Below are 13466 nucleotides of genomic sequence, written 5' to 3'. Positions count from 1 at the left end.
TCTTCTCTTCTTCTCTCGTCTTCTCTTCTTCTCTCGTCTTCTCCTTCTCTCGTCTTCTCTTCTTCTCTCGTCTTCTCTTCTTCTCTCGTCTTCTCTTCTTCTCTCGTCTTCTCCTTCTCGTCTTCTCCTTCTCGTCTTCTCTCGTCTTCTCGTCTTCTCTCGTCTTCTCTTCTTCTCTCGTCTTCTCTTCTTCTCTCGTCTTCTCTTCTTCTCCTCTTCTCCTTCTCTCGTCTTCTTCTCCTCTTCTTCTCTCGTCTTCTTCTCTCGTCTTCTTCTCCTCTTCTCCTTCTCGTCTTCTTCTCCTCTTCTCCTTCTCGTCTCCTCTTCTCCTTCTCGTCTCCTCTTCTCCTTCTCGTCTCCTCTTCTCCTTCTCGTCTTCTCTTCTCCTTCTCGTCTTCTTCTTTCTCCTCCCTCTCTTTCTCTTTCTGTCTCTCAACCTCATCATTTATTTTATGACGATGAAGATCACTTGGTTTTGTTGGGTTCCTATCTAGTCTTGACTATTCGGCTCCTTGGTGGTGATTGGCTCTCTCTCTCTCTATAGGACGATAAAGGACACACCCTGCGGATGTTGTTCCCGATCCCATCGATATGCCATTGGAAATGGCTGATGCTGCCGCTGTTGCCAAAGAAATCAAACAGGTTCTGCTGGACGCCGTGCCCCTCCTGCGGGATCTCTCCACATTCGTCCTCCCCAAGCAAGATGGCGCCCTCAGGAACACACTGCGCCGGTCAGCTGGGCTGAAGCTGGGAGACCGAGTGCTGATTGCCGGGCAGAAGGTATCGTCCTCTATGAGGCCGCCATGTTTGGATGTTCATTTTTGTCCAAAAGATGCGACAACTTTATTCTGTGGATAGATTTCAGCAGATTTTGTTACCGGCAATCATTCATTTCTTTGAATCAGTTTCTATAATTTGTTTTGTTTTTTTTTAAATATGTTTTTTAATTTGCTGCTTCAGAACTGTAGTTACTATGGAATCCACTTCCGGATTTCCAGATTTGACACATATCTGCACAATATGGATGAAAATTGGTGTATTTTCTCGTGTGTAGTTCAGGGGTCTCCAAATTTTATAAATGAAAAGAGCCAGTTTACTGTCCTTCAAACTTTAGGAGGGCCGGACTGTAGCCAGTGAAAGACAAAAATGTCCTGGCATTAGTGGAAATAAACAATGCCATATCATTGGTGTCAGTGGGAGGAATAGTGCCATATCATTGGTGTCAGTGGGAGGAATAGTGCCACATCATTGGTGTCAGTGGGAGGAATAGCGCCCCCACCATTGGTGTCAGTGGGAGGAATAGCGCCCCCACCATTGGTGTCAGTGGGAGGAATAGCGCCCCCACCATTGGTGTCAGTGGGAGGAATAGTGCCCCCACCATTGGTGTCAGTGGGAGGAATAGCGCCCCCACCATTGGTGTCAGTGGGAGGAATAGCGCCCCCACCATTGGTGTCAGTGGGAGGAATAGCGCCCCCACCATTGGTGTCAGTGGGAGGAATAGCGCCCCCACCATTGGTGTCAGTGGGAGGAATAGCGCCCCCACCATTGATGTCAGGGGGAGGAGTAGTGCCCCATCATTGGTATCAGTGGGAGGAATAGTGCCCCATCATTGGTGTCAGTGGGAGGAATAGTGTCCCATCATTGGTATCAGTGGGAGGAATAGTGCCCCATCATTGGTGTCAGTGGGAGGAATAGTGCCCCATCATTGGTATCAGTAGGAGGAATAGTGCCTCATCATTGGTGTCAGTGGGAGGAATAGTGCCACATCATTGGTGTCAGTAGGAGGAATAGTGTCCCATCATGGGTGTCAGTAGGAGGAATAGTGCCCCATCATTGGTGTCAGTGGGAGGAATAGTGCCCCATCATTGGTGTCAGTAGGAGGAATAGTGCCCCATCATTGGTGTCAGTGGGAGGAATAGTGCTCCATCATTGCTGTCAGTGGGAGGAATAGTGCCCCATCATTGGTGTCAGTGGGAGGAGTAGTGCCCCATCATTGGTGTCAGTGGGGGGAGTAGTGCCCCATCATTGGTATCAGTGGAGGAATAGTGCCCCATCATTGGTGTCAGTGGGAGGAATAGTGCCCCATCATTGGTGTCAGTGGGAGGAATAGTGCCCCATCATTGGTGTCAGTGGGAGGAATAGTGCTCCATCATTGGTGTCAGTGAGAGGAATAGTGCCCCATCATTGGTGTCAGTGGGAGGAATAGTGCCCCATCATTGGTGTCAGTGGGAGGAATAGTGCTCCATCATTGGTGTCAGTGAGAGGAATAGTGCCCCATCATTGGTGTCAGTGGGAGGAATAGTGCCCCATCATTGGTGTCAGTGGGAGGAATAGTGCCCCATCATTGGTGTCAGTGGGAGGAATAGTGCCCCCTCATTGGTGTCAGTGGGAGGAATAGTGCCCCATCATTGGTGTCAGTGGGAGGAATAGTGCCCCATCATTGGTGTCAGTGGGAGGAATAGCGTCCCATTGTTGCTGACAGTTGTGGGGAATAATGCCCCAAGGGCCAGGTAAAAGCAAGTAAAGGGCCACAGTTTGGAGACCACTGGTATAGTTCCTATATCATCACTGTGACCTGCTGGCCAATCTGCACATTTGTTTTTCTTGAAATGCCTCAAGCAGAAAAAGAAAAACACATATTGTGGCCTCTAGATGTCACTGATGATCTATGGAACCACATTAGAGGAAGTACGGCAATGTTCACCCTGGCTGTGGGGATGTTTGTCAGATCCTCACATCGAACGTTTCATTCATAGATTCCTGTGTGTATGCAGTCTGTGTTCTACAAGAAGTATGATCCTTGTGGCAGAGCCCACGTGTTGGCTGAACAGCACGGAAGAGGCGGCCTGCCTTGTGCCATGAAGGAGAGTCTCTGTCCTGACACCTTCACTCAGCTGCAGCTATTGAACTCTGTTAACGGGGTTTTGCTTACAGTATATGATAAGTAGGCAGCACAAAAACGTGAAACTAATGATAAAGCGCCACCTCCTGGCTAAAAATAAATGCATAATATTAAAGTGTAGTATTTAATTTTTTACCAGACAAAAAAAAAGAGTAAATAATTTTTTCTGACCACAATGAAGAAAACGTTATACATTCCCCTTCAGGGGTCTCTGTAACCAAAACCTTGGAATAAAGTGGGGAGGGGTTGGAACCCCATTAGGTGTTTAATGGCTGCCTGTGTCCCTGTTAATCCTCGGTCCTCACTGGTTATCGGATCTCCGATCCTCACAGACACAGTGAGTGAGGAATGGATTGATGATCACCGACTAGTTATCGGCTATCCCACCACCGGCACTGCCACTGATGTCATCCCTATCCTCACCACTGCCACTGATGTCATCCCTATCCCCACCACTGCCACTGATGTCATCCCTATCCCCACCACTGCCACTGATGTCATCCCTATCCCCACCACTGCCACTGATGTCATCCATATCCCCACCACTGCCAATGATGTTATCCATATCTCCACCACCACTGCCACTGATGTCATCCCTATCCCTGCCACTGATGTTATCCATATCCCCACCACTGTCACTGAGGTCATCTCTATACCCACCACTGCCATTATGGTCATCCCTAACCCCACCACCACCACTGCCACTGATGTCATCAATATCCCCACCACCACTGCCACTGATGTCATCCCTATCCCCACCACTTCCACTGTGGTTATCTCTATACCCACCACTGCCATTGTGGTCATCCTTATCCCCACCACCACTACTGCTACTGAGGTCATCCCTATCCGCACCACTGCCACTGAGGTCATCCCTATCCTCACCACTGCCACTGAGGTCATCCCTATCCTCACCCACTGCCACTGAGGTCATCCCTATCCTCACCACTGCCACTGTGGTCATCCCTATCCTCACCACTGCCACTGAGGTCATCTCTATCCCCACCACTACCACTGTGGTCATCTCTATCCCCACCACTGCCACTGTGGTCATCCTTATCCCCACCAGTGCCACTGATGTCATCCCTATCCCCACCACCACCAGTGCCACTGATGTCATCCCTATCCCCACCACCGCCAATGATGTAAGCCCTATCCCCACCACCACTGTCAGCCCTATCCCCACCACCACCGCCTGGTGGGGGAGGGGAGGGTGGGATCAGTCAGAGGCAGCAGTGGTGGTGGGGGGGGGGGGGTGATGGGCTCAGTGTCAGTCAATTCCCCCTCCTGCTTGCTCATTGTGTCTCTACCTGTGTCTGGCTTCCTTCTTGTGCCTCCAGTGACTCCTCCTCCTGACTTGGGGTCTCCTCGCAGAACGGAGAGAGCTCCTCCCCCTTCATTCTACTGGCTGTCAGCTGACTTTCCCCTCCAGTTTCTGCCTCGGCATCTGATTGGACTCTGCATCAATGAGCTGAGAGGATAGGCCGGCGGTCCAGTACGGCAGTGACGGCGAGTGCTCAGCCTCCCTCTCCCGACCCGACTCAATGCCTCCAACTAGAATAGGCGGGCAGTGGTCGGCCCCTCCCCACAGTGCTGGCAATTGCCCCCCCACCCCCACGCCCCAGTCCACCACTGCACTGCTTTAGACAAATTAAGCGGCCCCTGTGAGCGCACGAGGCCCCTGTGAACGATACGCCTTAGGCAACTGCCTCATATGCCTAATTAAAGGGCCGCCCCTGTTTTCTGGTATTAAAATGGTTAATTAAAAAAAAAAATGAAATCTTATTTACAAAAATGCCTCTTTGCTTTCCCATCCTGCACCTGCACTGTACCAGGCCCCCCCCCCCCCCCCCCGTGGTTCCGGCTGCTCTTCACATCCACCGATTGTCCTTCTGCTTTGCTTGCCGGGTGATTGATGTGTTTTCTCAAACCGGCAGCAATTAACATGTCAGCGGCTGACGCGCAGATTACAGCGCGATATTTCTGGTCTTTATCATCTCTTGCGGCAGATGATGCATAATCTGCTGAGGCAATTAAAGCCGGAGGATGATTGAGAGGAAATGAGCCGGTCCGGTAAATATTGTGCAGAGCGATTGTCATCTCTTGTAGAGGGCGATACCCTCTGGGGCTCAGCAGGGGGCACTGTTTTCTAAGAAGTGCATTGTTTTTTTTTTCGTTGGATCTTGCATGAGACCGGTCAGTATGCAGGCCACAGGCTGGTGGTGTGACCCGGCTTTGTTTTGTGACTTACGAGGTGGGGGGGGGGGGACGTGTGCAGGGGTGGGTTGTCGCAAACATCCACCATTGATAATCGCCTAGTTTAGGGACATCGATGCCAAAAAAAAAAAATGCCTCGGCGATGGTTTATAACAGGGGTGGGCAAACTTTTTGACTTGAGGGCCGCAATGGGTTCATATATTGGACCCGGGGGCCGGACCAAGAGTAGATGAATGATGTGTGTGTGTCATCCATAGTAAGTATAGTAATATTCCCCCATAGTAATTCATCCCCCATATAGTAATTCATCCCCCCTATAGTAATTCATCCCCCATATAGTAATTCATCCCCCATATAGTAATTCATCCCCCATATAGTAATTCATCCCTCATATAGTAATTCATCCCCCATATAGTAATTCATCCCCCCTATAGTAATTCATCCCCCATATAGTAATTCATCCCCCATATAGTAATTCATCCCCCCTATAGTAATTCATCCCCCATATAGTAATTCATCCCCCCTATAGTAATTCATCCCCCATATAGTAATTCATCCCCCCTATAGTAATTCATCCCCCCTATAGTAATTCATCCCCCATAGTAATTCATCCCCCATATAGTAATTCATCCCCCATATAGTAATTCATCCCCCCTATAGTAATTCATCCCCCATATAGTAATTCATCCCCCATATAGTAATTCATCCCCCATATAGTAATTCATCCCCCCTATAGTAATTCATCCCCCATATAGTAATTCATCCCCCCTATAGTAATTCATGCCCCATATAGTAATTCATCCCCCCTATAGTAATTCATCCCCCATATAGTAATTCACCCCACCTATAGTAATTCACCCCCCCTATAGTAATTCACCCCCCCTATAGTAATTCACGCCCCCCTATAGTAATTCATCCCCCATATAGTAATTCATCCCCCATATAGTAATTCATCCCCCATAGTAATTCATCCCCCATATAGTAATTCATCCCCCATATAGTAATTCATCCCCCATATAGTAATTCATCCCCCATAGTAATTCATCCCCCATATAGTAATTCATCCCCCATATAGTAATTCATCCCCCATATTAAGTCCCCAAGTCCCCCCTGTGTCAATTCACTTACCTTTGCTCCGCACGTTCCTCTCACCGTATTCCCGCGCCGTTCCGGTGTAGCATGAAAATCTGTCTCCTATGAGGATCTGTCCCCCTCGACGTATCTGCGCATGTGCCAGTTTCCGGCATTAGCAGCCGATCGGCGATCTCCGGCACATGCGCAGATACGTCGAGGGGGACAGATCCTCATAGGAGACAGATTTTCATGCTACACCGGTCTTCAGGGCGGACTGTGAGAGGAGCCTAGCGGGAGCCTAGCGGGAGCCTAGCTCCGCGGGCCGGATTAAAAGGTCCGCCGGGCCGTAGTTTGCCCATTGCTGGTTTATAATGATTAATCAAAGGGCAGCACAGCGGCTAAATGGTTAGCCGCCTGGCATCACTGGGGTCATTGGTTCGAATCCCAACCACGGCACCACCTGCCTGGAGTTTGCATGTTCTCCCTGTGCCTGCGTGGGTTTCCACCGGGTACTCCGGTTTCCTCCCACACTCCAAAGACATGCTGGTAGTTGAATTATCTCCTGTCTAAATTGTCCCCAGTATGTGTATGTATGAATGTGAGTTAGGGACCTTATATTGTACGCTCCTCGGGGGCGGGGACTGATGTGAACGTACAATATATGTAAAGCGCGGAGTAAATTGACGGCGATATATAAGTGCCTGAAATAAATAAATAAAGTGATCCTATATTTTATATTCTATATTATGAGAATACAGCGCTCAGCAGAAATGAGTCCACGCCTTTAGAAAAAGTAAGATTTGAATCAATATCTCAATGGACACAAGAACGATCTCCACCATTGGGACGGATCGGAGTTTGATCGAACGTTTTGTTCGGCTCATTACATGGAAGGTTCATATTATTATTATTATTATACAGGATTTATGGCGCCAACAGTTTGCTCAGCGCTTTACAATATAACGGGAGACAATACAGATCAATACAGATCAATACAAGAGGGTTAGGAGGTCCCTGATCCTAGGAGCTTACAATCTAAGAGGGAGGGGCTGATCCTGGGAGCTTACAATCTAGGACTTCGATGACAAAATCTTCAAGTTTCTCCAATATGTTGATGCAAAAATGAATCCCCCCCCCCCCACAACAGGAACTCCCCCATCTAGTATTCTGTATGACCTCCATGATTTGTAAGGACGGCACCGAGTCTTCTAGGTGTGGAATTGACACGTTGGCCACATATTGCAACATCGATCTTTTTCCATTCTTCAAGAACGATCTCTTTTAGAGCCTGGATGCTGGATGGAGAACGAGGCTCAGCTTGTCTCTTCAGAATCCCCCATAGGTGTTGGATTGGGTTCAGATCAGGAGACAGACTTGGCCACTGGATCACGGTCACCCGATTCTTCTTCAGAGATGCAGCAGTGGCCTTTAGATGTGAGTTTTGGATGATTGTCATGCTGGAAAAGTGCACAATGATCGAGGACACGGAGTGATGGGAGCATCTTCTCCTTCAATATAGAGCAATACATCTGTGAATTCATGACACCATCAATGAAATGCAGCTCCCCGACACCAGCAGCACTCATGCAGCCCCACAGAAGGACACTGCCACCACCATGTTTCACAGTAGGCACCATGGATTTTTCTTTGTACTCTTCACCTTTGTGACACCATACAGTTTTGAAGCCATCAGTTCCAGAAACCTTTTATCTTGGTCGCATCACTCCAGAGTACAGAGTCCCAGTAGTCTTCTTTTTCAGCATGGGCCCTGGCAAATTCTAGGGGGGATTTTTTGGGCTTTAGGAGAGGCTTCCTTCGTGGACGACACCCATGCATGCCATTCCTCTGCAGTGTACGCCATATTGTGTCACGGGAAACAATCGCCCCAGTTTGGCTTTCTACTTCTTTAGCTAACCACAGTGAACTTGCATAGCGATTTTCTGCAACCCTTCTCATCAGAAGACGCTCCTGTCAAGGTGTTACCTTCCATGGACAGCCTGGACGTCTCTGTGAGATGGTTGCAGTTCCATCTTTGGTAATTTTTGTATCACTTTTGCTCCAGTATTATGACTGATAGGTAAAGCTTTGCTGATCTTCTTGTAGCCTTCACCTTTCTTGTGTAAAGAAATCATTTTCTTTCTCAGGCCTAGTGACATTTCTCTTCCATGTGGAGCCATCACTGACAGCATAAAATGGGCGGGGTTTTCTTTAACGCCTTTTTTTTTTTTTATCATTACCTGTCTGCTGGATGCCTGTTTAATGAATAGACTCACTTGGAGCTGAATTCTTGTTCATTATGATTTTGTTGTCTAAAATGTAGCTTTGCTTCTAAGACTGTCATTGGGGTGTGTTCATTTTTGTAACATGGTCTGGGATGAATTTGTTGGGAAAATTCCTTTTTTTAATGTGTGCCGCATCAACACCTTGCTGTCTAGATGAGCTCAGACATCATGCCGCTGCTGCCACCACTTTTATGGCCGATAGATATTTTTTGCAAAAAAAAAAAAGGTTTTTTTTTTGGGCATCTCAGTGCTGCTGATTTCTCATAGCTGCTTTGCGTGTCACTTCCTGTCCACATGCACTCCAGGGATGGCTGCAGGACCTTTCTTGGGGCGGGTTTCCTGATTGGTGAAAAGAGTGGACTGTGCCTGCGTAATGTATGTTCGAAGTAGTCCTCGATCGGATTCCCTTTTGACAACCTAAAAGCACAGATGGGAGACGGGACCAAAGCGTTGTCACCCCATAACAGGAAGTGACAGAACAAGGACTTTCATGGCAGGATCACCAGAGATTGTGTTAGTTAAAGTTGCAGATTGAAAAATGTTTTAAATTGACCCCTCTAGTGATATAAAGATCTATATAGAGGAATCAGGACCTCCTTCCTCCTGCCGGTGACCCCTCTAGTGATATAAAGATCTATATAGAGGAATCAGGACCTCCTTCCTCCTGCCGGTGACCCCTCTAGTGATAGGATCTATATAGAGGAATCAGGACCTCCTTCCTCCTGCCGGTGACCCCTTTAGTGATAGGATCTATATAGAGGAATCAGGACCTCCTTCCTCCTGCCGGTGACCCCTCTAGTGATAGGATCTATATAGAGGAATCAGGACCTCCTTCCTCCTGCCGGTGACCCCTCTAGTGATAGGATCTATATAGAGGAATCAGGACCTCCTTCCTCCCCCCCGGTGACCCCTCTAGTGATAGGATCTATATAGAGGAATCAGGACCTCCTTCCTCCCCCCGGTGACCCCTCTAGTGATATAAAGATCTATATAGAGGAATCAGGACCTCCTTCCTCCTGCCGGTGACCCCTCTAGTGATAGGATCTATATAGAGGAATCAGGACCTCCTTCCTCCTGCCAGTGACTCCTCTAGTGATAGGATCTATATAGAGGAATCAGGACCTCCTTCCTCCTGCCGGTGACCCCTCTAGTGATATAAAGATCTATATAGAGGAATCAGGACCTCCTTCCTCCTGCCGGTGACCCCTCTAGTGATATAAAGATCTATATAGAGGAATCAGGACCTCCTTTCTCCTGCCGGTTGACCCCTCTAGTGATAGGATCTATATAGAGGAATCAGGACCTCCTTCCTCCCCGCCGGTGACCCCTCTAGTGATAGGATCTATATAGAGGAATCAGGACCTCCTTCCTCCCTCTGGTGACCCCTCTAGTGATAGGATCTATATAGAGGAATCAGGACCTCCTTCCTCCTGCCGGTGACCCCTCTAGTGATAGGATCTATATAGAGGAATCAGGACCTCCTTCCTCCTGCCGGTGACCCCTCTAGTGATAGGATCTATATAGAGGAATCAGGACCTCCTTCCTCCCCCCGGTGACCCCTCTAGTGATAGGATCTATATAGAGGAATCAGGACCTCCTTCCTCCCCCCGGTGACCCCTCTAGTGATATAAAGATCTATATAGAGGAATCAGGACCTCCTTCCTCCTGCCGGTGACCCCTCTAGTGATAGGATCTATATAGAGGAATCAGGACCTCCTTCCTCCTGCCGGTGACTCCTCTAGTGATAGGATCTATATAGAGGAATCAGGACCTCCTTCCTCCTGCCGGTGACCCCTCTAGTGATATAAAGATCTATATAGAGGAATCAGGACCTCCTTCCTCCTGCCGGTGACCCCTCTAGTGATATAAAGATCTATATAGAGGAATCAGGACCTCCTTCCTCCCCCCGGTGACCCCTCTAGTGATATAAAGATCTATATAGAGGAATCAGGACCTCCTTCCTCCTGCCGGTGACCCCTCTAGTGATAGGATCTATATAGAGGAATCAGGACCTCCTTCTCCCGCCGGTGACCCCTCTAGTGATAGGATCTATATAGAGGAATCAGGACCTCCTTCCTCCCTCTGGTGACCCCTCTAGTGATAGGATCTATATAGAGGAATCAGGACCTCCTTCCTCCTGCCGGTGACCCCTCTAGTGATAGGATCTATATAGAGGAATCAGGACCTCCTTCCTCCTGCCGGTGACCCCTCTAGTGATAGATCTATATAGAGGAATCGGGACCTCCTTCCTCCTGCCGGTGACCCCTCTAGCGATAGGATCTATATAGAGGAATCAGGACCTCCTTCCTCCTGCCGGTGACCCCTCTAGTGATATAAAGATCTATATAGAGGAATCAGGACCTCCTTCCTCCTGCCGGTGACCCCTCTAGTGATATAAAGATCTATATAGAGGAATCAGGACCTCCTTCCTCCTGCCGGTGGACCCCTCTAGTGATAGGATCTATATAGAGGAATCAGGACCTCCTTCCTCCTGCTGGTGACCCCTCTAGTGATAGGATCTATATAGAGGAATCAGGACCTCCTTCCTCCTGCTGGTGACCCCTCTAGTGATAGGATCTATATAGCAGCGCAGAGCCTTCACTCAGGGACTCCTCTCTCCTTGTATTGAGTTGTGGAGGAACACGAGTCACCAATGTTGTCACTTCTGTCCTTTCCATTTCATGTCTAAGTTTTCATTTCTGACCAATTAACCTCTGAGGTGCTGGGGGGGGGGGAGGGGGGGGGGCAGAGAGTCATCATCGTCCTCTGTTGTCCGAGTCTTATTACAGTGGAACTACGTGGCATCCGAGCACCGCACACCGAAATCACCAATTCATTTCTTTCTAATATTAAAAGCAAACTCCCCCATCCATCCATCCATGTCTCCATCCATCCATCCATGTCTCCATCCATCCATCCATCCATCCATGTCTCCATCCATCCATGTCTCCATCCATCCATGTCTCCACCCATCCATGTCACCATCCATCCATGTCTCCATCCATCCATCCATGTCTCCATCCATCCATCCATCCATGTCTCCATCCATCCATCCATCCATGTCTCCATCCATCCATCCATCCATGTCTCCATCCATCCATCCATGTCTCCATCCATCCATGTCTCCATCCATCCATGTCTCCACCCATCCATGTCACCATCCATCCATGTCTCCATCCATCCATCCATCCATCCATCCATGTCTCCATCCATCCATGTCTCCATCCATCTATCCATCCATCCATCCATGTCTCCAACCATCCATCCATCCATGTCTCCAACCATCCATCCATCCATGTCTCCACCCATCCATGTCACCATCCATCCATCCATGTCTCCATCCATCCATCCATGTCTCCATCCATCTATCCATCCATCCATCCATGTCTCCATCCATCTATCCATCCATCCATCCATGTCTCCATCCATCCATCCATGTCTCCATCCATCCATCCATCCATCCATGTCTCCATCCATCCATGTCTCCACCCATCCATGTCTCCCACCCATCCATGTCACCATCCATCCATCCATCCATCCATGTCTCCACCCATCCATGTCTCCACCCATCCATGTCTCCATCCATCCATCCATGTCACCATCCATCCATCCATGTCTCCATCCCTCCATCTATCCATCCATGTCTTCATCCATCCATTAATCCATGTCTCCAACCATCCATGTCTTCATCCATCCATGTCTCCAACCATCTATGTCTTCATCCATCCATCCATCCATGTCTCCAACCATCCATGTCTTCATCCATCCATCCATCCATGTTTCCAACCATCCATGTCTTCATCCATTCATCCATGTCACCATGCTTTATTTTGTTGAGAAATCACTTTCAAAACACTCCTCTAGCATTTCTAGCTGCCGCCATCTTAAGTGAGATGATTCATGTAGCATTTACTTCCTGGAATCCATCTGCCCTTAGCTCAGACACCCTATGTGTCCACTGGACACAGCGGATGACCGATCGGTGTGCCTGCCGCCGCCCGTACCATGTGATCACTGAACAATCACGGCAGATCACATGACAATTGTACAACGTGAATTGCGTTCATTTGTGCCATCCATTGTGTACTATTGTGTTTGAATCTCTCTGATTGGCCACACTGATCACATGGTACAGAAAGGGCCAATCACAGCTAACCACAACAGTAAACACTGAATTAATCCATTTCATTCAGTAAAAATGGTTGCTTATAACAGTGAAATTCCCTGGTATAAGCAATCATAATGTGTAAACAATAAATATATATATATATATAGTTCCTGGCTGGTCAGTTTTTCTGCTTTTCTTGTCATGAACACATTCCATACAAACAATGATACTTGGTTCTGTATTCTCTAAAAGGGGCGGGGCTGGGTTCTGTATTCTCTAAAAGGGGCGGGGCTGGGTTCTGTATTCTCTAAAAGGGGCGGGCTGGGAGGTTGGTAGGGGGGGTGGAACCAATAAACGGTGTTCAGAGGAGGGTAGGGGGCGGAGACAAGGGGTGACCACCTCGGTAATTGTCTGCAGTTCAGCTCAGTGCTGTCGCTCTCCATCCCTAGGTCGGTACGCTGAGATTCTGTGGCCCCACCCAGTTTGCCACCGGCCAATGGGCCGGCATTGAGATGGACGAATCCGAAGGAAAGAACGATGGGAGTGTGGGCGGAGTTCAGTATTTCAAGTGTTCGCCAAAACATGGTAAGAGTGCTGCTTCCTCCTCCACCATCTGATCAGACACTCACTGTCATCCTATATACAGATTACTGATCCAGCACTGCTTCCTCCTCCGCCATCTGACAAGACAATCACTGTCACCTTATATACAGATTACTGATCCAGCACTGCTTCCTCCTCCGCCATCTGACAAGACACTCACTGTCACCTTATATACAGATTACTGATCCAGCACTGCTTCCTCCTCCGTCATCTGACAAGACACTCACCGTCACCTTATATACAGATTACTGATCCAGCACTGCTTCCTCCTCCGCCATCT

General features: G+C 48.5%; 1 protein-coding gene across 1 annotated transcript in view; it reads left to right on the top strand.

Annotated features, from left to right (window-relative positions):
• LOC149431254 (CAP-Gly domain-containing linker protein 4-like) overlaps positions 1-13168 on the top strand; it is a gene marked incomplete at its 3' end in the record, with an annotated part of 75931 nt that extends 62763 nt beyond the window's left edge. Inside the window, 3 exon segments of the mRNA XM_089665750.1 lie at positions 545-557; positions 560-780; positions 13033-13168. Of these exon segments, the coding sequence (XP_089521876.1) occupies positions 545-557; positions 560-780; positions 13033-13168 (370 nt within the window).
• Positions 13169-13466: the final 298 nt, after the last annotated feature.

The sequence above is a fragment of the Staurois parvus genome, unplaced genomic scaffold (assembly GCF_062004578.1).
Source record: "Staurois parvus isolate SC_StPar_1 unplaced genomic scaffold, SC_StPar_1.0 ptg002325l, whole genome shotgun sequence".
In the NCBI taxonomy this organism is placed as follows: Eukaryota; Metazoa; Chordata; class Amphibia; order Anura; family Ranidae; genus Staurois; species Staurois parvus.
Note: the sequence above shows the minus strand (reverse complement) of the source record. Positions and strands in the feature narration are given on the sequence as shown.